We start from the raw sequence: 25,329 nt of genomic DNA, 5'->3' as shown, positions 1-25,329 counted from the left end.
CTGGAGAAACAGCGTGACCTTGCCGATGGAAGATCATCATCATCAATCGTATTTATTGAGCGCTTACTATGTGCAGAGCACTGTACTAAGCGCTTGGGAAGTACAAATTGGCAACACATAGAGACAGTCCCTACCCAACAGTGGGCTCACAGTCTAAAAGGGGGAGACAGAGAACAAAACCAAACATACTAACAAAATAAAATAAATAGAATAGATATGTACAAATAAAATAAATAAATAAATAAATAGAGTAATAAATATGTACAAACATATATACAGGTGCTGTGGGGAAGGGAAGGAGGTAAGATGGGGGGGATGGAGGGGGGGACGAGGGGGATGGGCCTGGGCGTCAGAAGGACCTAGATTCTAGTGCCGGCTCCACCACTTGTTCGCTGTGTGACCTTAGGCAAGTCATTTCACTTCTCTGGGCATCAGTCACCTCCTCTGTAACAGGGGGATTAAGACTGAGCCCACTGTGGGACAGGGACTGTGTCCAACCTGATGAGCTTGTGTCTACCCCAGCGCTTAGATCAGTGCCTGGCACATAGTAATAATAATAATAATAATAATAATAATAATGGTATTTGTTAAGCGCTTACTATGTGCAAAGCACTGTTCTAAGCGCTGATAGTGATAACAGTACTTGTTAAGCTACTACTATGTGCCAGGCACTGCTGGAAAGAGCCTGGGCTTTGGAGTCAGAGGTCATGGGTTTGAATAATAATAATAATGGTATTTGTTAAGCGCTTACTATGTGTAAAGCACTGTTCTAAGCGCTGAATCCCGGCTCCACCACATGTCTGCTGTGTGACCTTGGGCAAGTCACTTCACTTCTCTTGGCCTCAGTTCCCTCATCCGGAAAATGGGGATTAAGACGATAGTAAGTGCTTAATTAACGTTAAAAAAAAATCCAACAAGATAATCAGGTTGGACAGAGTCCCTGTTCCACATAGGGCTCTCAGTCTTCAGTCGGAGGAAGGAGAATTTAATCCCCATTTTCCAGATGAGGTAATTGAGGTCCACAGAAGTGAAACGACTTGCCCAGGGTAACGCAGCAGACAAGTGGTGAAACCAGGATTAGGACCCGGGACCTCTGACTCCTGGCCCGGGCTCTTCCCACTAGGCCATGCTGCTTCACACCCCATCCTTAAAAAATATATGTACATATCGGCCCTTGGGCGATTTAGCACATCCGAAAGACCTTCTGCAGCGAAGAGTGGAGGAAGGAAAGGAAGTTTTAAAACAGAAATGCAAATGCTTCCACCCACAGCAGCTTCTCTGTGGCCAGGAGGCGAAATCAGGTAACTCTCCCGAGATTAACGGCAAGCACAACCACTGACTGTCCCCGGGGAGGCCCAGAGCCAGTTGAGAGCAGGCAGAAGGAGCCGCGCTTGTATGAGAAGACTGCCGTGGCCTAGCGGATCGGTCTGAAGGACCCGGGTTCTAATCCCGGATCTGCCACTGCCTCCATTTTCTCATCTGTAAAACGGGGATTCAGCGCATAGTAAGCACTTAACAAATACCTGTATTATTATTAGCCTATAATGTAGGGGATCCAGAACTGAGGACTTGCAGGACAACCCCATTTAGGGAAGGAGAGAGGCGAGAGGCGCCCACCACTGAGATGGCAAAGGAGCAGTCGGAAGGGGGAGGAGGAGACTTGGCGCGTGGGACGTCAGCGAAACCGAGGTCTGAAAGTTTGGGGGAGGAGGGAGGGCTCCGGGGAAGAATGGCCCCTTTGCCGACAGCGATCCTGCTCGTTGGCGAACGAACCCCTTAAGGGTCTGCGGCCATAAGAGAAGAGAAGCAGCGTGCTTAAGAGAAGCAGCATGGCTCAGTGGAAAGAGCATGGGCTTTGGAGTCAGTGGTCGTGGGTTCAAATCCCGGCTCCGCCATTTGTCAGCCGTGTGACCTTGGGCAACTCACTTAACTTCTCTGGGCCTCAGTTACCTCATCTGTAAAATGGGGGTTGACTGTGAGCCCCCGGTGGGACAACCTGATCACCTTGTATCCCCCCAGCGCTTAGAACAGTGCTTTGCACATAGTAAGCGCTTAATAAATGCCATTATTATTATTATTATAAAGGCCGATGGAGCGGGCAGGCCTAATGGCTGGGTACGTGGGTCTTCATTTCAAAATGTCCAACCGGGTCCGAGCGGGCAGCGGGGGCCTCCCGACACAGTTCGGATTCAAAGTCTGCCCCCCGGGCGGGCTGCCAGTCAATCATATTTATTGAGCGCTAACCGCGTGCAGAGCACTGACCTAAGCATTTGGAGAGGACAATTTAGCAAATATGCCACCACCACGGCGGGTGCAGCTTTTGCCGAGAACTTCCTCTTTCATAATCTAAAATGTCCTAGGAACCTGAACGAAGCAGCGTGGCCTAGTAGATGGAGCCCCAGCCTGGGAGTGAGAAGGACCTGGGTTCTAAAGCCGGCCCCACCGCTTGTCTGCTCTGTGACCTTGGCCAAGTCACTTCACTTCTTTGGTCCTCAATTCCCTTGTCTGTAAAATGGAGATTGGCACCGTGAGCCCCACGTGGGACAGGGACTGTGTCCAACCTGATTAGCTTGTGTCTGCCCCAGTGCTTAGTACAGTGCCTGGCACAGCGGAAGCACTTAAAAAAGGCCACAAAAACGTCACTTCATTTATCTGTGCTATAGTTCCTTCTCCTATAAAATGGGGATTTGATACCTGTTCTCCCTCCTACTTAGACTGTGAGCCCTGTGTGGAACCTGCTTATCTTGTATCTTCCCCAGCGCCTAGTCCAGAGCCTTAGTAAATGCTTAACAAATACCATTATTATTCTTACAGCGCTTGGAACATAGCAAGCGCATAAAATATACAAACGCCCCAGTTGCGGTTGTGGAAAAGCAAACATTCGTAAGCTTCGCCACTGTGTCACGGTCCGCCTCCTGTACATACAAGGATAGATCATATTAACCTTCTTGCCCCCTGTGTTATTCCCCGAACTAATAATAATAATAATAATGGCATTTATTAAGCGGTTACTATGTGCAAAGCACTGTTCTAAGCGCTGGGTTAGGCTTACTTTGCTCCTTGATTGAAAAGCACATTTTCCCGGAAAGAATAACTTCTAAAGAGTGAAACTGGAAATTGAAATCTCTCTTCCTTAAAGAATTACTGAAAAAGAATGGAATTTTACGCGCCGGGTGTCTTTTCTGAATTTTGGATGCTGTAAATTTACTGCGTACAGAGTACCCTACAAAGTTCTCTAGGTACTTCTGTGTTCTTCATTTTGCTCCCTTCTTGCCAAGGAGATCGTTCTGGTTTGGGTGTTTGCTTGTGTAGAACGGGCGGACCTGGTCTCTCACAATCTTCCTGCTCTTCTTTTTTCCAGGCCTAAGTATAAGCCGTCAAGTTTAAAGACGATCTGGACAATCATGGCAGAAGGCGGCTTTGATCCCTGTGAATGCATCTGTTCCCATGAACACGCGATGAGGAGGCTTATCAATCTGGTAAGGAATACATTTGTACCTGAAGCTCATGGTGGGTCTTCCACCATGTGTTTTTTCTACAGGGCGACGCAGGTTTTCTGGAGGTGTCTAGCGGGAATTTTCAAATAATAATAATAATAATAATAATGGCATTTGTTAAGCGCTCACTGTGTGCAAAGCACTGTTCTAAGTGCTGGGGAGGATACAGGATGATCAGGTTGTCTCACAAATGGAACTAAAGGTTTAGTGCTGACAGTTAAAAAGTCAAAAAGCCCCCCAAAGCGGTTTGTGAACCTCAGTGGTAGTTGCCACCTTCACACTCACCCCTCTGGTCTCTGGGTGATCTATTCTAAGTTCCAGCTCCCACATAGCCAAGGCTGGAGCTGGAGCCTCCTCCTTGCCCAAACTGGGTTCGAATCCCAGCTCCGCCACCTGTCTGCTCCGTGTCCTTGGACAAGTCACTTGACTTTTCTGTGCCTCACTTTCCTCAACTGCCAAAAGGGGATTCAATCCCTGTTCTCCCTCCTGCTTAGACTGTGAGCTCCGTGTGGAATAGGGACTGTGCCCGACCTGGTTAACTTGTATCTACCTCAGCATTTAAGAATCTGATCTCCCATCCTCTTGTCTCGCCCCACTTCAGTCTATACTTCACTCTGCTGCCCGGATTATCTTTGTACAGAAATGTTCTGGGCATGTCACTCCCCTCCTCAAAAATCTCCAGTGGTTGCCCGTCAACCCACGAATCAAGCCACAACTCTTCACTCGCGGCTTCAAGGCTGTCCATCCCCTCGCCCCCTCCTACCTCACCTCCCTTCTCTCCTTCTCCAGCCCATCCCGCACCCCCCGCTCCTCTGCCACTAACCTCCTCACTGTACCTCGTTCTCGCCCGTCCCGCCATCGACCCCTGTCCCCCGTCCTCCCCCTGGCCTGGAAAGCCCTCCCTCCACCCATCCGCCAAGCTAGCTCTCTTCCTCCCTTCAAATCCCTACTGAGAGCTCACCTCCTCCAGGAGGCCTTCCCACCTCCTCCCCATCCCCCGCAGCCCTACCTCCTTCCCCTCCCCACAGCACTTGTATATAATAATAATGGAATTTATTAAGCGCTTACTATGTGCAAAGCACTGTTCTAAGCACTGGGAAGGTTACAAGGTGATCATGTTGTCCCATGGGGGGCTCACAGTCTTAATCCCCATTTTACAGATGAGGTAACTGAGGCACGGAGAAGTTATGGCTCAGAGGAAAGAGCACAGGTTTTGGAGTCAGAGGTCATCCCTACTCTGCCACTTGTCAGCTGTGTGACTTTGGGCAAGTCACTGAACTTCTCTGGGCCTCAGTTCCCTCATCTGGAAAATGGGGATGAAGACTGTGAGCCCCCCGTGGGACAACCTGATCACCTTGTAACCTCCCCAGCTCTAAGAACAGTGCTTTGCACATAGTAAGCGCGTAATAAATGCTGTTATTATTATTATTTTATTAAGTGACTTGCCCAAAGTCACACAGCTGACAATTGGCGGAGCCGGGATTTGAACCCATGACCTCTAACTCCAAAGCCCGTGCTCTTTCCACTGAGCCACGTATATATTTGTACAGATTTACTACTCTGTTTATTTTACTTGTACATATTTACTATTCTATTTATTTTGTTATTGATGTGCATACGGCTATAATTCTGTTTGTTCTGACGATGTTGACACCTGTCTACATGTTTTGTTTTGTTGTCTGGCTCCCCCTTCTAGACTGTGAGCCCACTGTTGGGTAGGGACCGTCTCTACATGTTGCCGACTTGTACTTCCCAAGCGCTTAGTACAGTGCTGTGCACACAGTAAGCGCTCAATAAATATGATTGATTGATTAGTACAGTGCTCAGCACACAGTGAGCACTCAATAAATACGATTGGCTGAATGAACACAAAGAAAGTGCTTAACAAATACCATTAAAAATGCAAAGGAATGATTTACCCGTAGATTTTAATGAACCCTCATGGTCATTAAAACTACCATGAAGTGAGGGATTGGAATTGAGACGGAACCAAAAAAAATTCCAAAAATCTGTTTTAGAGGAAACTGGACTGTAATGCTATACTTAATGATTTGGTTTAGTATCAAACAAATTTGCTCATAAGTGTCAAGGACACCTATTTTTGTGTGTAGAAGTTGTTAATAGCATTTCTTTTGCACCTACTGTGTTGGGTGCACGTACTCGGTGCTTGGGAATATACATTGGGAAGTGAAAAGTTATTCCTGTCCTTGAGGAGCTTAAAAACTCTTTGGAGACAAACCCTAATTCCAAATATACAAGGAGAGTATATCAAATGATAAGAAAAGAAAGTAAATATAATGGCAGTAATAACATGTATATAAGTGGAAATAGCAACGGGCTGGGCGTCCCACCTCTGCCACTTGCCTGCTGTGTGACCTTGGTTAAGTCACTTGACTTCTCTGTGCCAAAGCCTCCTCATCTGTAAAATGGGAATGAAAATGGCTATTCTCCCTCTGTCTTAGACTGTGAGCTGTGTGTGGGACAGGGTTTGGATACAAGCTCATCGTGGGCAGGGAGTGTGTCTAACAAGCGCCTAGTACAGTGCTCTGCACATTGTAAGCGCTCAGTAAATATGAATGATTGATCGATTGAGCGATCAGACTGTCTTGTGTCTACCCCAGCGATTAACAGAGTGCTTGTCACTTGATAAAGATGATCATGATGACAGCATGATAATCACGATGACGGGGAAGCAGTGTGACTTAATGGAAAGAGCCCGGGCTTTGGAGTCAGAGGTCATGGGTTCAAGTCCCGGCTCCGCCACTTGTCCGCTGTGTGACTTTGGGCATGTCACTTAACTTCCCTGTGCCTCCGTTCCCTCATCTGGAAAATGGGGATGAAGACTGTGAGCCCCAAGTGGGACAACCTGATCACCTTGTAACCTCCCTAGCGCTTAGAACAGTGCTTTGTACATAGTAAGCGCTTAATAAGTGCTATTATTATTATTATTATTATAAATGCTCAGGTGGCTGGCTGGGTGGCAGCCCCGCTAGGGAATGGGTCTAGGAGGAGGAATTGGAAAATGGCACGACGTGTTGGTTGGTGAAGCTGAGAGATGACTGGTCCCTGACGGGAAAAGCGGTGTGGCTTCCTGGATAAAGCGCAGGCTTGGGAGTCAAAAGGACCTGGGTTCTACTCCCAGCTCTATCACTTGTCTGCTGTGGGGCCTTGGGCAATCACCTCACCTCTCTGTGCCTCAGTCACCTCATCTGTAAAATGGGGATTAAGACTGGGAGCCCCGCGTGAGTCGTGCACTTGTCCAACCTGGTTAGCTCCTATCTACCCCAGCGCTGAATACAGTGCCTGGCACTTAATGAGCACTTAACAAATACCACAATTATTATTATTATCGCAGAAAGGATTGAGCAGTGGGTCAGCGACAGGAAAATCAGGAGCCAAGTACAGTTAGGTGGCTTGGGAGGAGCAAGCTGGACTGAAGCGGGAGAAGAGACGGGCGTTTATTCGGAGATTTTCTCCTGTTAAAGCTGGTGTGTCTGGAGCAGAAAATGAGTTTAAATGCAGTTTAGTTGTTTTAAGTACTGTATTCCCAAGATGGTGCACCATTTCTCCTGGCAAAGTTTCCTCTCCATTTCCACAAACACATTATGAGTGTCTTTTTCTGTCTGAACTCGCTCTTCAGTCATGGTGTATATGGTAGCCTTTATTTTGAAGTCGGTGGGAATTCCATCAAGAGGCCACTGAAACAATGCTATCCTTAATGCTCCTGGATTTTTTTACATCCCCTTGGTAAGTTTTAGAATGTCAATCAATCAATCAATCGTATTTATTGAGCGCTTACTGGGTGCAGAGCACTGGACTAAGCGCTTGGGAAGTACAATGTGGCAACATGTAGAGACAGTCCCTACCCAACAGCGGGCTCACAGTCTAGAAGGGGGAGACAGAGAACAAAACCAAACATATTAACAAAATTAGAATAGATATGTACAAGTAAAATAAATAAATAGAGTAATAAATATGTACAAACATATATACAGGTGCTGTGGGGAAGGGAAGGAGGTAAGACGGGGGGATGGAGAGGGGGACGAGGGGGAGAGGAGGAGGAGAGTCAGGCTGATTAGACTCACCCTTTAGAAAATAGACATTATGGTTTGTTAGTACTTGGTGGTGTCTGCACACAGCAAGCAGATTTTTGTAAGGTTTCTTTTTTCTGCAGAAGAAAGTGTTTTTTTTATGTTAGAGAAGCAGGGTGGACTAGTGGGTAGAGCATGCCCTGGGACTCAGAAGGGCCTGGGTTCTAATCCCGGCTCGGCCTCTTGTCTGCTGGGTGACCTTGGGCAAGGCATTTCACTTCTCTGTGCTTCAATCAATCAATCAATCGTATTGAGCACTTACTGTGTGCAGAGCACTGTACTAAGCGCTTGGGAAGTACAAGTTGGCAACATATAGAGACAGTCCCTACCCAACAGTGGGCTCACAGTCTAAAAGGGGGAGACAGAGAACAAAACCAAACATACTAACAAAATAAAATAAATGGAATAGATATCTTCAGTTATCTCCTCTGTCAAATGGGGATTAAGACTATGAGCTCCATGTGGGACAGGGTCTGTGTCCAACCTGATAGAAAAGCGGCCTGGCTCGGTGGAAAGAGTACGGGCTTTGGAGTCAGAGGTCATGGGTTCAAATCCCGGCTCCGCCAGTTGTCAGCCGTGTGACTCTGGGCAAGTCACTTCACTTCTCCGGGCCTCAGTTCCCTCATCTGTAAATTGGGGGTGAAGCCTGTGAGCCCCCCGTGGGACAACCTGATCACCTTGTATCCCTGCAGCGCTTAGAACAGTGCTTTGCACATAGCAAGGGCTTAACAAATACCATCATCATTATTATTATTTGCTTGGATCCATCCCAGCGCTTAATACAGAGCCTGGCACTTAGCAAATGCCACAGTTGTCATGATGATGATCCCTACCTGCGTTGGGGATTTTCCTAACTGGTGCCAATCCAGGAGGCACACCACAGATGAGGTTGGCCTGAGTAGAGTCTTGTAATAATAATAATAATAATAATAATAACAATAATAATGGTAGCGTAACAATTCCGTGTCCCCACTTGATCGGCAACCCCTAACAAAACATTCTCTATATTTGGAATTTTTCAAATATCGTTGGGCGGGGACCTCTCCCAGGATTTGGCATGTGGGTATTCTTTTGAGAGAGTTAATTTTTTGAGTGGACTCACCCCACAGGTAGCCCAGTTCACATGCCACAGATCAATCAATCAATCATATTGAGTGCTTACTGTGTGCAGAGCACTGTACTAAGCGCTTGGGAAGTACAAGATGACAAATTATAGTAAATAAGAAGAACAAGAATACGGGCCTCAGAGTCAGAGGACCTGGATTCTGATCCCAACGCTGCCAAGTGCCTGCGGTGTGACCTTGGGCAAGTCACCTAGCTTTCCTCAACTGTAAAATGGGGGTTCAAATCCTGTCCTCCCTCCTGCTTAAACTGTGAGCCCCGTGTGGGACAGGGATTAGGTCAATCAATCAATCAATCAATCGTAATTATTGAGCACTTACTGTGTGCAGAGCACTGGACTAAGCAGTTGGGAAGTACAAGTTGGCAACATATATGTTTGTTCATATCTATTACCCTATTTTATTTGTACATATTTATTCTATTTACTTCATTTTGTTAATATGTTTTGTTTTGTTGTCCGTCTCCCCCTTCTAGACTGTGAGCCTGCTGTTGGGTAGGGACCGTCTCTATATGTTGCCAACCTGTACTTCCTAAGTGCTTAGTACAGTGCTGTGCACACAGTAAGCGCTCAATAAATACGATTGAATGAATGAATGAATATAGGGACCGTCTCTATATGTTGCCAACCTGTACTTCCTAAGCGCTTAGTACAGTGCTCTGCACACAGTAAGTGCTCAGTAATTACGATTGATTGGTTGATTGACCTAATCCGTATCCCACATGGGGCTCACAGTTTAAGCAGGAGGGAGGACAGGTTTTGAACCCCCATTTTACAGTTGAGGAAAGCTAGGTGACTTGCCCAAGGTCACACCGCAGGCACTTGGCAGAGTTGGGATCAGAATCCAGGTCCTCTGACTCCAAGGCCCATACAGTGCTCTGCACACAGTAAGCGCTCAATAAATATGATTGAATGAATGAAGGGACCGTCTCTATATGTTGCCAGCCTGTACTTCCTAAGCGCTTAGTACAGTGCTCTGCACACAGTAAGCGCTCAATAAATACAATTGAATGAATGAATGAATATAGAGACGGTCCCTACCCAACAGTGGGCTCACAGTCTAGAAGGGGGAGACAGAGAACAAAACAAAACATATTAACAAAATAAAATAAATAGATTAGATATGTACAAGTAAAATTAATTAATTAATTTTTTATCTACCCCAGTGCTTAGAACAGTGCCTGACGCAAAGTAAGCACCAACAGGTACCTTGATCGTCATCAACATTCCCTGTTCCTGATGGTCCAAAATGTGTCAGAGTATTTTTTATTCATTCATTCAATAGTATTTATTGAGCGCTTACTGTGTGCAGAGCACTGTACTAAGCGCTTGCACTTATTATGTGCCAAGCACTGACCTAAGCCCTCGGGTAGATCCAAGCCGATCAGTTTGGACAACAGTCCTTGTTCCACAGGGGGCTCGCAACCTTAATCCCCATTTTACAGGTGAGGTAAGGGGCCAAGACAAGCGAAGTGACTTGCCCAAGTGGCGGAGGCAGGATTAGAACCCAGGTCCTCCTGGCTCCTAGTCCCAGGCTCGACCCCCCGGGCCTTGCTGCTGAATGACTGTCTTTTCCAAACACGAGCGGTCGGCTGAACGGTTTTTCAGTCAGTCCATTTCAGCGCCTTTTGGGCGCCGATAACGGGGGGGCGGTGAGCCCGCCGTGGGACAACCCGATCACCTTGTAACCTCCCCAGCGCTTAGAACAGGGCTTTGCACAGAGTAGGCGCTTAATAAATGCCATTATTATTATTATTATAACAAATAATCCGTCCCGAAGCGTATAAAGAAAGATAAAGAAGCAGCCCCGGCCAGATAGGCCTGGGCCAAAAATGCCTGCATGGCGCTCAGACAGTAGGAGTCACCCGAGCGCTTTGGAATGCTGTTCGCTGCTCGCAGTGGCCAAATCTTACTTAAGAAGGAAAAGACTGAAACAAGGAAGACCAGAAGCAGTATAATAATAATAATAACGGCATTTATGAAGCGCTTACTATGTGCAAAGCCCTGTTCTAAGCGCTGGGGAGGTTACAAGGTGATCGGGTTGTCCCACGGGGGGCTCACGGTCTTCATCTCTATTTTGCAGATGAGGGAACTGAGGCCCAGTTTTGTTCTCTGTCTCCCCCTTTTAGACTGTGAGCCCACTGTTGGGTAGGGACCGTCTCTATATGTTGCCAACTTGGACTTCCCAAGCGCTTAGTACAGTGCTCTGCACACAGTAAGAGCTCAATAAATACGATTGATGATGATGATGATGAAGTGACTTGTCCAAAGTCACACGGCTGACAGTTGGCAGAGCGGGGATTTGAACCCATGACCTCTGACTTTTCCACTGAGCCACGCTGCTTCTCTAGTCACTAGTATGACCTAGTGGAAAGAGACCAGGCCTGGGAGTTGGGGGACCTGGATTCTAATCCTGGCACCTCCACTTGCCTGCCGCGTGATCTTGGGCAAGGCACTTCACTTCTCTGAGCCTCAGTTTCCTCAGCTGTAAAATGGGGGGCTTACTACCTATTCTTCTTCCTACTTAGACTGTGAGCCCCACGAGGGACCTGATGATCTTGTATCTACTCTAGCACTTAATACAGTGCTTTGCACTTAGTAAGCGCATAACAAGTTGTGGGCAGGGAATGTGTCGGTTTATTGTTGTGTTCTACTCTCCCAAGTGCTTAGTACAGCGCTTTGCACACAGCGAGGGCTCAATAAATACGACTGAATGAGTGAGCTATCATAATTATTGTTAAATATGACTAAACCCAAGCAGACTAGGTAGAACGGATCGGATGCTTCCTTAGGTAAAGACAGTATCTCATTCAGTATCTCATTAGAGAAGCAGCGTGGCTCAGTGGAAAGAGCCCGGGCTTTGGAGTCAGAGGTCGTGGGTTCAAATCCCGGCTCTGCCAATAGCCAGCTGTGTGACTTTGGGCAAGTCACTTAACTTCTCTGGGCCTCAGTTACCTCATCTGTAGAATAGGGATTAAGACTGTGAGCCCCCCGTGGGACAACCTGATCACCTTGTAACCTCCCCAGCGCTTAGAACAGTGCTTTGCACATAGTAAGTGCTTAATAAATGCTATCATTATTATTATTCAGGATCATCTTATTACATAAAGCCACTCTGGTGAGAAACCGAATCCAAAATACCAGTGAACTCCAATGACGCATCCTTTACTTTACATATTTATTACTTTACATCCTTTCCATATTTATTAATCTATTTTATTTATTTTACTTGTACATATCTATTCTATTTATTTTATTTTGTTAGTATGGTTTTGTTCTCTGCCTCCCCCTTTTAGACTGTGAGCCCACCGTTGGGTAGGGACTGTCTCTATATGTTGCCGACTTGTACTTCCCAAGCGCTTAGTCCAGTGCTCCGCACACAGTAAGCGCTCAATAAATACGATTGATTGATTGATTGATTTACTCCATTTAGGATTCCGATGCCTTTTGGGTGGAAAAAGCCCAAGTGCCACGCTGCACAAAGAAAAAAAAAATGTGCCCAGAAAAACTGATCCCTTTAAACCTCATCACCATCTTCATAGCTCAGGGCTAGATAGCCAAGAAGGGTTTTCCGTAACTAGTTTAACATGAATTAACCAGTGGTGTTTATTGAACCTTACCCAGCCCTTGGGAGAGTACAATACAACAGAATTAGCATATCAGTCAGTCGTTAGTATTTGTTGAGCAATTACTGTGTGTGTGTGCTGAGCTCTAAGAACTTGGGCAGAGTTCAGTGCAATGTAAATGAAGTTAATAGTCATAATAAAATAATCTTTTGTTCTGTCCTCCATTAACTGATAGGACAAAGCACCCCCCCCCCAAAAAAAAAAAAACAAACCCACAGATTGTTTTGTTGTCTGTCTCCCCCTTCTAGACTGGGAGCCCACTGTTGGGTAGGGACTGTCTCTATATGTTGCCGACTTGTACTTCCCAAGCGCTTAGTACAGAGCTCTGCGCACAGTAAGCGCTCAATAAATACGATTGATTGATTGATGTTGCCGACTTGTACTTCCCAAGCGCTTAGTACAGAGCTTTGCACACAGTAAGTGCTCAATAAATACGATTGATTGATTGATGTTGCCGACTTGTACTTCCCAAGCGCTCAGTACAGTGCTCTGCACACAGTAAGCGCTCAATAAATACGATTGAATGAATCCCTGTGTCTGGCTTCTCACTTAGGTCATGAGCTTGCTTTTTTTTTATATATAAGATTAAAAGTTTGCTCCCACTTTATGATGAGCACTCTACCACGGACTTGATAGAGTATAGTACTCAACAGATCCGATTCCTGTCTTCAAGTAGCTTGGATTGTGTCCAGCCCAATTTGCCTGTATCTACCCCAGTGCTTAGTACAGTGCCTGGCACATAAGAAGTGCTTAACAAATACCACAATAATAATTAACTGTACTAAACGTTTGGGAGAGTGCAGTAGAGACAGATGGCCCGATCCCTGTTTTTGTTAGGGCACAACTGTCTCTTTCCTTTTGCATTTTAAAATTACAATTCACCTGAAGAAAAGCAGGAGTGCCTGTTCCAAAATAGAGCTCACCCTGAAGGTGGGATGTAATTCTACCCATGCATCGGAGATTTGGCAACCCGCAGCGGCCACATTTTCAAAAAGGAAAAAAGAAAACCTCAGGAATCCACCTTGCAAAAGTCGTCCAGCTTGTTGGAGCCTCGGCACTAACCGGCTTTTCCTCTTTCTTTCAGTTGAGGCAGTCCCAGTCTTACTGCACAGACACCGAGTGCCTTCAGGAATGTGAGTAGTGGTGGAGGAGCTGCCGGGACACAGATGGGAAGGGGCGTTTGGGGAATAGCAAATGGATCGGGACAGATATTTCAGAGTGGTAGCCCCGAGAGATTCAGGCGCTAGAAGCTGGCTCGTGAAGAAGACTCGCTGGACTTCCGTCCGCTACACCTAGTTCTCCGTTAGTTCAAGGGCCCGGTTCTTGCCAAACCTCTCATTAAGAACAACCCGGGCTGCAATTCAGAGCCACCCGCGGGAGCGGTTTCTTCTGATCAAACGGCCCGCCGAACCCGAACGGGCCCACTTGGTCGGAAGGACGTCCTTTCGATCCTTGACGGCATCCTAGTCAAAACGGGATTTGAAAACCCACGTTACGGCAGAACCGAGCGTATATCGGTCACTTGGGCCCCCGAGGAGGCAGCAGGGCGGGAGGGTTGACGAGGGCTGGCAGATGTGGCTCAGTGGAAAGAGCCCGGGCTTTGGAGTCAGAGGTCATGGGTGCCAGTTGTCAGCTGTGTCACTTAACTTCTCTGTGCCTCAGTTACCTCACCTGTAAAATGGGGATTAAAAGTGTGAGCCCCCTGCGGGACAACCTGATCACCTTGTAACCTCCCCAGTGCTTAGAGCAGTGCTTTGCACGTAGTAAGTGCTTAATAAATGCCATTATTATTATTATGTGTGGGGGGAAAGGGAGTTCCAGGCCCTAGGGACAGCGTGAGTTGTGGGTCAGAGATGGGCAGGGTGAGAGCGGGGAACAGCCAAGACGGGGGCTTGGGAGGAACAGAGAACTCAAGGAGGGGAGTAGTGGATGAGGTGAGCCGGTAACCAAAGGGAAGAGGACCGGTGGAGTGCCTTGAAGCCAGTGGGAAGCAGCATGGACTGGTGGAAAGAGCAGGGGCCTTGAGAGTCAGAGAATCTGGGTTCTAATCACGGCACCGCCACTTGTCTGCTGCGCGACCTTGGGCAAATCATTAAACTTCGGAGTCTGGAGGTTCAATGCCTGTCCTCCCTCCACCTTAGACTGTGAGCCCCGTGTGGGGCAGGGACTGTGTCCGGCCTGATTCACTTGTTCCTACTCCACCACTTGGTACAGTGCTTGGCACAAAGCAAGAGCTTAGCACATACTATCATTATGATTACAATTGTTGTCATCAGTGGTAAGGAGATTTTGCTCAGTGCAGTGGGAGCCGTGTGCTGAATAATGTTTCAAAAAGATGACGCAGGCGGCAGCAACGTGAGAAGCAGCGTACTTTCATGGGTAGAGCACGGGCTTGGGGATCAGAAGGACCTGGGTTTTAATCCTGAGTCTACCACTTGTCCGCTGGGCGACCTTGGACAAGTCACTTCACTTTTCTGGCCCTTATCCACCTCATCTGTAAAATGGGGATTAAGACTGTGAGTCCCATGTGGAAAAATGGACTGTTTCCAATGTGATTAGCTTGTATTCTATCGAATTTGAGTGCTTTCTGTGTGCAGAGCACTGTACTAAGCCTTTGGAAAGAACAATTCAGCAACAAATACTTAGTACAGTGCCGCATGCATAGTAAGCGTGTAACAAGTGCCATTTTAAAAAAGAGAGAGAGACAGCTAAGAGAACCATTAAGAAGGTCAGAGAGGAGCACACCTGTTGGTTTCTTATTTTACTAACAAAAGTAGTTGGCAAAGTCATCGGGGGTTAACGAGGGTGTGGCAGGAGAGGTACCAGAGGTTTCACAAGGAGATAATAATAATAATTGTATTTAAGCGCTTACTCTATGCCAGGCAGTCCCTGTCCCACATCGGGCTCACGATCTTAATCCCCATTTTACAAATGAGTTAACTGAGGCCTAGAGAAGTGAAGTGACGTGCCCAAGGTCACACAGCAGACAAGTGGCAGGGCTGGGATTAGAACACATGACCTTCTAACTCCCGTGCTCAATCCACTAGGCCATGCTGCTTCTCTAAAGTTAAAGGGTTGGAATTGATTCATTCATTCAGTCGTATTTATTGAGCGCTTACTCTGTGCAGAGCACTGTACTAAGCGCTTGGGAAGTACAAGTTGGCAACGTATAGAGACGGTCCCTACCCAGCAACGGGCGGACAGCCTAATAGTATGATTGGGTTGTAGGCTTGGGAGCCTGTAAGAGTGGAAGAGGAGAAGAGTAATTATGCAGAGGAAAATTGAATTATGGCAGCAGAGCACGGACTGAGAAACCTCCATCTTCTCCTCAGTGCCCACCAAGCCCACCCTGACCATCCTTCAGTTATCTTACAGGGAACCTGGGCCTGAGGGAGTCTGGTCTTTTGCCCTTCTCCTTCAGTGGGCATAAGGTAGCAGCGGGCCCCAGCTACTGGACCACCAACCACCCCCAGCCATATAGCCGAAGGACCACCAACCACCCCCATCCATATAGCCGAAGGATAGCCCCAACTTACTGTGCCGCCCCCCACCCCCCTGGGACCCCTCCCACCTCAGGGCTTTGGAGCAGGGGTCCCCTGAAAGGTGGGTAAGGGAAGCAGGCTTCTGAATGCCCTGGGGAAGGGGGAAAAATACGTCATTCTTCTCCACCACCCCCCTTGATGGAAAGCCCCTTTTCCAGCCAAGGCCCATGGTCCCCTTTTTCACACCCCTGACTCCCCCCAGCAGACCTCTTTCCAAAGAGTAGGCGTTCAGTCATAAAAATCGTTTTAAGAAGCCCCAGATTACATGAAATGATAAAACGGCTGCCCTTGGATATAAGGCCGGATGAGTCTGTAGATTGGAATCGGCGATTCCGGTGACATAGGAATCCAACAAGGTGGTAATAAGCAACAACATTATGGAACAGAGAGGAGTAGTTAGTCTCCTGTTAAAGAAAAACAGTTTCCCTCAGGATCCGGCTACAGGAAATGGGCCAAGGAATGCCCCCAGGAATCACCTTACCAAGTATCAGTAGTGAAAACATACAAAATAAAAATAAAAACATACATAAAATAAACATAATAAATAAATAAAAATAATAAATAATAATAAAATAAAAACATACATAAAATGTTTTACATAAAAATAAAGAACTTCAGGAAGAGCGTCTTGATTTCAAGTCTTTGCCAAGTATGAAATCGCGATAGCAGATGAAGGACTAAAGATAAATTACAAAACTTTGGCTTAAAATACCGTAGGATTAGCACATGCTATCTTGGGGCACAATTTATGGGAAACACACCACGGATGAAAGACCACTTAAAACATGTGGAAAACAGTTGAAGTAATGTAATGATCTCAGTCATGTCCCAGGCCCGGAGACCAAACCTATGTCATTCGTAAATGGGCTCTCTCCCAATCGTTTCCTTCACTGCCAGATTCAGGAAGCTTCCCATAGCTCTTTGAGTGACTCCCTAGCCGACGGAGAGGGAATTGTGAGGAGAGAGGCCTGAATCCCCCCCTCAGTAGAAATGGAAACGGCTGTTGCGTTTCTAAGAACGAAGGAGCTGCTTCTGTCAGCTAAATGGGAGAACACTTAGGGATTTGTCTTTGTCAGGGAATACATTTGCCTACTCCTGAATCAAAATTCAGAATTAAGGAAATTCTAGGTGATTTCTTGGGAGCTCAGGACCCCAAGTCCTTAGAATCAGGGGGATCCCGAGCATCAGTGAAGTCTCTTAAGGTGGAGATACAGGGCTTGTTGCTGAAATCCTGAAGCAAACCAGTGGAGTACGCAGCCCCGCAACTCACCCCCAGCCTCTCGCCCACGTCCTGCCTCTGGCCGGGAATGCCCTCCCTCCTCATATGTGACAGACAATTACTCTCCCCCTCTTCAAAGCCTTACTGAAAGTCCATCTCCTCCAAGAGGCCTTCCCTGACTGAACCCTCCTTTCTTCTTCTCCCACTCCCTTCTGTGTCACCCTGATTTGCTCCGTTTATTCATGCTACCTCCCATCCCCACAACACTTATGTACACTTACAATTTATTTTGTATTTATATTAATGTCTGTCTCCCCCTCTAGAGTGTAAGCTCATTGTGGGCAGGGAATGTGTCTGTTTATTGTATTGTACTCTCCCAAGTGCTTAGCTCTGCACACAGTAAGCACTCAATAAATATGATTGATTGACTGGATAAGAGTTGTTCTCCTTCATAGTGCTGTAGGGACTGTAGTTCTCCCACCCGGATTAACCAGATCTGAGGGGAGCTGTACAGTGTTTTTCCATTTAAGGTAGGGAAATTCACTCTAGGTCCAGGAAGAGAGTTACTTCTTTGTCAATGGGATCTGAGGCAAGTCAGGTAAAGAAGTACTTAGTACAGTGCTCTGCATCATCATCATCATCAATCGTATTTATTGAGCGCTTACTGTGTGCAGAGCACTGTACTAAGCGCTTGGGAAGTACAAATTGACAACATATAGAGACGGTCCCTACCCAACGGTGGGCTCACAGTCTAAAAGGGGGAGACAGAGAACAAAACCAAACATACTAACAAAACAAAATAAATAGAATAGATATATACAAGTAAAATAAATAAATAAATAGAGTAATAAATATGTACAAACATATATACATATATACAATACATTGATTGATAATCAATCAATCGTATTTATTGAGCGCTTACTGTGTGCAGAGCACTGTACTAAGCGCTCGGGAAGTAAAAGTTGGCAACGTATAGAGACAGTCCCTACCCAACAGTGGGTTCACAGTCCAAAAGATCAATCAATCAATCGTATTTATTGAGCGCTTACTGTGTGCAGAGCACTGTACTAAGCGCTTGGGAAGTACAAGTTGGCAACATATAGAGACAGTCCCTACCCAACAGTGGGTTCACAGTCTAAAAGATCAATCAATCAATCATATTTATTGAGCGCCTACTGTGTGCAGAGCACTGTACTAAGCGCTTGGGAAGTCTAAGTTGGCAACATATAGAGACGGTCCCTACGCAACAGTGGGCTCACAGTCTAGAAGGGGGAGACTCTGCACACAGGAAGCGCTCAGTAAATACAATTGCATGGGAAACTCGCTGTTGGGAGCCAGAGGGAGGCAGAATTGTGAGCCCACTGTTGGGTAGGGACTGTATATGTTGCCAATTTGTACTTCCCAAGCGCTTAGTACAGTGCTCTGCACATAGCGCTCAATAAATACGATTGATGATGATGATGATGATTACAGGGAGCATGAAGAGATAAATTGGATAATCAAGGTATTTCTAGGATAGACTCATGAAGCTTGTGTTGCTTTTGCTATGAAGAAAAGTTAGAAAACCGTATTTGTTATAGCTTCAACTGAGTGGTGGGGAACCTTCTGTGACATTTTTTTTAAATGGTATTTGTTAAGCGCTTATTACATGCCAGGCACTATATTAAGCGCTGGGGTAGATACAAGCCAATCACACTGGACACAGTCAGTGTCCCACATGGGACTCTCAGTCTTAATCCCCATTTTACAAATGAGGTAACTGAGGCCAATAGAAGTGAAGCGACCTGGCCAAGGGCACACAGCAGACAAGTGGCAGAGCCAGAATTAGAACCCAGGTCCTCATGACCTCCAGGCCCGCGATCGGTCCACTAGGCCACACTGCTTCTCTGCCATTGGGCATGAACGGCTGTTCATTCATTCAGTCGTATTTATTGAGCGCTTACTGCGTGGAGAGCGCTTGGGAAGTATAAGTTGGCAACGTATAGAGATGGTCCCTGCCCAACAACGGGCTCACGGTCTAGAAGACTATGTCAGGCTGTTTCTGAATTTAGTCTTCAGTCATTTGGCAGAGAAGTTAAAGTGTTTATATTAGTGTCTGTCTCCTCTGTAGACAGTAAGCTCTTTGAGGGCAGGGAACATGTTTACCGACTCCGTGGTATTTTAGTCTCCCAAGAACGGAGTACAGTATTCTGCACGCAGGAGGCTCTCAGTAAATAGCATTGAAGTGTGAAAATCAGCGGCCAACCTGAATGCCATCTGATACACGTCTTTCAGCAACTAGTGCCGAAAGCAGAAACCCAGGATAAAATAGAGTCTGACGGAAATCACTGTGCGAAGGTACGTGTTGATTTCACTGGCAGGCTCACCTATAATAGAACAATAAGCTCAAATTCAGAGCCCTCAATCAACGGAGAACCAGCATGGCTTAATGGATAGAACACAGGCCTGGGATTCAGAAGGCCCTGAATTCTAATTCCACTCCAAAACCTATCTGCTGTATGACCTTGGGCAACTCACGTCATTTCTCTGGGCCTCATCTGTAAAATGGGGATTAAAACTGTGAGCCCCGTGCAGGGCACGGACCGTATCCAACCCAATTAGCTCGTAGATACCCCAGCATTTAGTACAGTCTCTGGCACATAGTGAGCACTTAACAAATACCATAAAATAAACGGTATTTACTGAGTGCTTACCGTGCAGTGCACTGTATTAAGCGCTTGGGAAAATACTGAGTTGGTGGACACAGTCCCTGCCCACAAGGTCTATCGTAGTATGCCACAGTGGAGCAGCCTTGCGTTGTCAGATGAATATTCTCCAATTCCCTAAAACAACATTCTAGTCGAAAAGCATAGTAAAAACACGTTTTGGGACGGGATTGAGCGTGTCCTCCTTTCGTCCTGCTGAACATTTAAAATTAAAATTACGGAATGAGGTCATTATTGCAGGAAAGGCCAATGAATTTACCTCCGCCAGCTTCCTAGCCCTTTTTTCAATGAAATATGTTTATGGTATTTGGAGACAGAGTGATCAGTTACCAGATATTATGAACTTCCTTTCATGGAGCATTAGCAAATTTACCGAAATGAGGTTTTCCTTCCCAACCCCCTCTTTCTCTCCCGGTAATTTTGTTCCCGGAAGGACATCTTTAGCCATTGACATCTTTAGCGATTGACTGAGTGCCAGTGGATGTAGGGGAGGCTCTCTAGAAAGCTAGAAGGTTGTTTTGCTACAACAGGCGTGAAGAAAGCAAAAACTGGGAGATTTAAACCGATCCACAGAAACACAATAGAATCCTTCATCGTGTAGGTGAGTGACTTCCAAAGAATGATTCGGAGCAGAGTGTCTCTCTGAAATTAGAAAACACCTGGTCCTTAACTCCTGAACAGTGGCGATGCGATCAAAGATTAGGTGTATACGACGTTAATTTCCCATTTTCATTGAATTGTTTAGTCTAGTCCTGGTGTAGTTTACAAAGCCTGAAGTTTCAAGTATGATTTTTAAAAGTATGATTTAACACTACACTGCTTCCCTTTTTGCTCAAGGTTGTATTTTCCTTCTAAACCTCGGTCCTGGTTGCGAAACTTTGTGATTATTTGGATTTTATTAACCAGATTCACCTCTGCCTCTAGACAACATTGAAAACAACATGCCAGAGACTTGAGCTTTTTCGGCACCATGATGAATGTTCTTGTCTTAGTGTTCACTGCTCTTCCTGCCACTTTTTTTCCTCGGTATTTTTAAAGCCAAGAGGGGTGAATTTCATCTTTTTTCTTTCTTTCTTCTTCTTTTTTTTAATGGTATTTGTTAAGCGCTTTCTACGTGCCAGGTACTGTTCTAGGCACCGGAGTTGATACAAGATAATCAGGTTGGACACAGTCCCTGTCCCGCGTGGGGCTCACAGTCTTAATCCCCATTTTGCAGATGAGGTAACTGAGGCATAGAGAAGTGAAGTGACTTGCCCAAGGTCAGGCAGCGGACAAGTGGTGAAGCCGGAATTAGAACCCAGGTCCTTTTGACTCCCAAGCCCGTGCTCTACCCACTGGGCCATGCTGCCGCTTGTTTTGACGATCGGGTGCTTTTGAGACATGGTTGCCGGGTGGGTTGCCTCTGTCAATCAATCAATCAATCATTCAGAGGTATTTATTGAGAGCTTATCATGTGCAGAGCTCTGTATTAAGTGCTTGGGAGAGGACACTGTAACGGAGTTGGTAGACATATTCCCTGCCCAAACAAGTTTATAGTCTCGAGGGAACCATAGGGTAGTAACAGTGCTGGATTTTTGTTTTGTTTTGGGTTTTTTTAATGATATTTGTCAAGTGCTTACCATGTGCAATACATTGTAGTAAACAAAGGGGTTGATATAAACTAGTCAGATTGGACATTTGGCTCACGGTTTTAATCCCCATTTTACAGGTGAGATAAGTGAGGCCCAGAGAAGTGAAGCGACGTGCCCAGGGTCACGCAACAGACAAGTGGCGGAGCTGGGATTTGAACCCAGGTCCTTCTGGCTCCAAGTACTGTGCTCGTTCCACTCTGGAAAAGAAGAACTAGACACTCTAAGCTCCCCTCGTGAGGTCTTTAAAATAAAGGTTGTTTTGTCCTGAAAGGGAGGGCCTCAGCATCTGTAAGGGAGAAGTTTGATCTTACCTTTTGTTTTTATGCCGGTGCCCAAATCTTACGTCTTCTCTTTGTTTGTCTTCAGTGCCGGGACCAAACTCATCTGGAGAGAATGGCATTGGTCTTACCATGATCATGATGGCCTGGGTAGTTGTCGCGTTGATCTTGTTCTTGCTGAGACCTACTAATCTAAGAGGATCCAGCTCAGCTGGAAAACCAGCCAGTCCACATAATGTAAGCGGATTTTCAAGAAACCTATTCTGTAAAGTTCCACCGTTCCAAGGTATTTACGGAGCCCTCACTGGGTGCCGAAACATCGTACCGGGCACAGGGAAAAGAGTCAAATGAAAGATTAAAAAAAGCCCCTCCCGATCTAGAAGCAGGGTTGGGGGGTCAGCGATTCGCTCCTAAGGAAGGATTTAATATGTAAAGGCAAAGCAATGTAAGAAGGCCAATGCAACGGTAAACATTCATTTATTCAGTCGCATTTATTGAGCGCTTACTGTGTGCAGAGCACCGTATTGAGTGCTTGGGAGAGTCCAGTACTGCAGTAAACAGTCACGTTCCCTGCCCACAGCAAGCTTACAGTTTAGAGTAGGGGAGGGAGACAGCAACACAAATGTGGCAGTTGGAGGGCTGTTCACAGACTCCTCCTAACTCTTGAATAATAATAATAATTACTGGTATTATTATTATGGTATTAAGCGCTTACTATGTGTCAAGCACTGTTCTAAGCGATGGGGGTAGATACAGGGTAATCAGGTTGTCCCACTTGGGGCTCGCAGTTTTAATCCCCATTTTGCAGATGAGATAACTGAGGCACGGAGAAGTTAAGTGGCTTGCCCAAGGTCACACAGCAGGCAAGTGGCGGAGCCAGGATTAGAACCCACGTCCTCCGACTCCCAAGCCCGTGCTCTTTCCACTGAGCCACCCTGCTTTACTAACTTCCAGATGCTCCTCTCTCAAAAGAAGGTTTTAGTGTTCGGGCGGTGGTCTGCATTTCTTAACAGACATTTGCCTCTCGCAATTCAGGTCAATTCAGTCATTTCTTGAGCTCCGACTGTATGCAGAGCAAGCCGACAAGGGGTTTCATCGGCCCATTTTATCCCCACAAACCTGCTGCATTCTCCTTCTTCCACCCCACCTCTCTCGCCACAACGACTTCAAAGGCCTGGAATTGAAGTCCAGGAGTAGCAGCCTCCCGAATTGTTCAGAGTCACTGAGCTGAATCAGTCAGTCATATTTATCGAGGGCTTGTTGCGTGCGGAGCGTTGGGCTGAACACTTGGGAGAGTACACCGTAACGATATGAGATACATTCCCTGCCCGGCCAGACACAGTAAGCGCTCAATAAATACGATTGATGATGACATGCCTCTCGGCCCAGGTGGCAGGGGGCTGGAGGGGGGATGCCAAAAATGACAGTGATTAGGGGCTTCAAGTTGGCAAAGCCCCAGTCTCTGTGACATTAATCCATTCGGGGTCATGGTCCGTAAGACTTCAAAGGGAACGCGTCTGCCAATTCTGCTGTATTGTACCCTCCCAAGCGCGTAGTGCAGTCCTCTACATGCAGCAAGCGCTAAATAAGCACCATTGATTGAGGAAAAAAGAAAAGACACATAAAGCAGCTTGGCCTAATAGAGCACGGCCCTGAGAGTCAGAAGGACCTGGGTTCTAATCCTAGCTCCGCCGCACGTCCACGGGTGACCGAGGGCGAGTCACTTCACTTCTCTGTGCCTCAGTTCCCCCCCCTTTTTAAAATGGGGATTGAGGCTGTGAGCCCCGTGTGGGACATGGACTCTATCCAACCCAATTAGCTTGTATCTACCCCAGCGCTTAGTGCAGTGGCTGGCACATAGTAAGGGCTTAACAGATACCATTAAAAAAAAAAAAGGAAGAAAATCAGTGACAACAACAGGGACAGTAACAATTGGTTGCAGCCCTCGCTGTCCTTAGTGCCTTGCTGCTCCAATTCAGTCCCCCCGGTCCCAACTGCGACAAACCGCCCAACGTTTTCCATGTTGTTCCGGAGCTTCGGGCCTCCCTGCGACGATGGTCCTTTGCTCCTAGGCGTCAGGCGGGAGGATGGGGTTGCCATGGCTACCTGGGGGACTTTGGAGCCCCTCAGTGGGACCCGGCTTCTGCCCATCAGAAGCAGTGAGTCTTCTGGGAAGTAGCACAGGCTTGGGGACTCCAACCCCGGCTCCGCCAGTTTAATCAGTCGGTTGTATTTATTGAGCACTTACTTTGCTAAGCACTTGGGAGAGTACACTGCAACAGAGTTAGTAAACACGTTGCCCTGCCTACATTGAGCTTACAGTCTAGAGGACGGGCTTACAGCCAGTTGTCTGCTACGTGACTTTAGGCGGGTCACTTCTCTGTACCTCAGTTTCCTCACCTATACTGGGGATTCGATGCCTGTTCTCCCTCGCCTTTAGACTGTCAACCCCGTGTGGGACAGGGCCAGTGTCCCATCTGATTAACTTGTTGACTCCCCCAGCCCTTGAGCAGTGCTTGACACATAGGATGTGCTTAACAAATACCATTTTTTTAAAAAAGAGCGAAGCAAAGGCCTCCGTCCCCCTTTTCTCCGTCCAACAGTCCATAGTTCTCCCTGTCAGAGGTGGTTCGTGGCCGGTCCAGGCCATTCCCATTCCTGCAGATTCTGGATTGTTCGTGGCTGAAGGTCACTCAGAGAAGGGGCGGCTATGAGGTTCCCTTCTCCGCCCTCCATCTCCTGATGAATTCTCCTTTCAAAAGGTCATCCCCAGGTCAGCTGGTAGGAACTTTGTGTTTGGACATTTCCCCTTATCTGACTGCCCTGTTAGGGGTGTCCTCCTCCCTTTCACTCCATATATTTAACTTGGTGCCTGCTGAAAAGTCTCCTCCCTTGCCATCTGCCCAACCCTCCCCACTCTTCGAAAATCTCAGATGATTTCCAGTGTTTACTGTAACAAGCAGAAACACCTCCCCCTCCCCGATTATTGGCTTGAAGGCTCTCCATCTGCCTTCTTCCTCTTCAGAGAACATGTCCGCCCACCCTGTTGTATTGCGCTCTCCCAAGCGCTTAGTACAGTATTCTGTGCGCAGCAAGTGCTCGATAAATACCTCTGATGGAATGATTACTTATCCACTGTCCTCTCCCAGCCTAACATCTTCAATCCTCTAAGCCTCATTCTCTCATCTCCCACTGCTGAGTCCTTTCTCAGACCCTTCAGCACTCCCTCCCCATGAGAAGCAGCGTGGCTCAGTGGAAAGAGCCCGGGCTTTGGAGTCAGAGGTCATGGGTTCAAATCCCGGCTCTGCCAACGGTCAGCTGTGTGACTTCGGGCAAGCCACTTAACTTCTCTGGGCCTCAGTCACCTCGTCTGTAAAATGGGGATTAAAACTGTGAGCCCCCCGTGGGACAACCTGATCACCTTGTAACCTCCCCAGCGCTTAGAAGTGCTTTGCACATAGTAAGCGCTTATCAAATACCATCATTATTATTGTAATTATTATTATTATTCACATCCCAGAGACCGCGGTTGCCCCCGCCCCCAGCATTTTCAAAGCCCCTCTGATATCACAGTTCTTAAATAAAATCTCCAGGAGGCCTTCTGGGCCTCTCTATTC

The 25,329-nt window shown here is 46.8% G+C and overlaps 1 protein-coding gene across 2 annotated transcripts in view; it reads left to right on the top strand.

Moving 5' to 3' along the window:
* The window catches only part of SMIM14 (small integral membrane protein 14), a 38,120-nt gene that overhangs the window by 11,503 nt on the left and 1,288 nt on the right, over positions 1-25,329 (top strand). Inside the window, exons 2-4 of one of the 2 annotated variants that reach the window (XM_038752513.1) lie at positions 3,362-3,479; positions 13,419-13,467; positions 21,801-21,998. In XM_038752513.1, the coding sequence (XP_038608441.1) occupies positions 3,405-3,479; positions 13,419-13,467; positions 21,801-21,998 (322 nt within the window). In that variant the 5' untranslated portion in view covers positions 3,362-3,404. The remainder of the gene's footprint in view (positions 1-3,361; positions 3,480-13,418; positions 13,468-21,800; positions 21,999-25,329) is intronic. The other variant, XM_038752514.1, reaches the window with a different exon arrangement.

Source organism: Tachyglossus aculeatus, chromosome 10 (assembly GCF_015852505.1).
Source record: "Tachyglossus aculeatus isolate mTacAcu1 chromosome 10, mTacAcu1.pri, whole genome shotgun sequence".
In the NCBI taxonomy this organism is placed as follows: Eukaryota; Metazoa; Chordata; class Mammalia; order Monotremata; family Tachyglossidae; genus Tachyglossus; species Tachyglossus aculeatus.
Note: the sequence above shows the minus strand (reverse complement) of the source record. Positions and strands in the feature narration are given on the sequence as shown.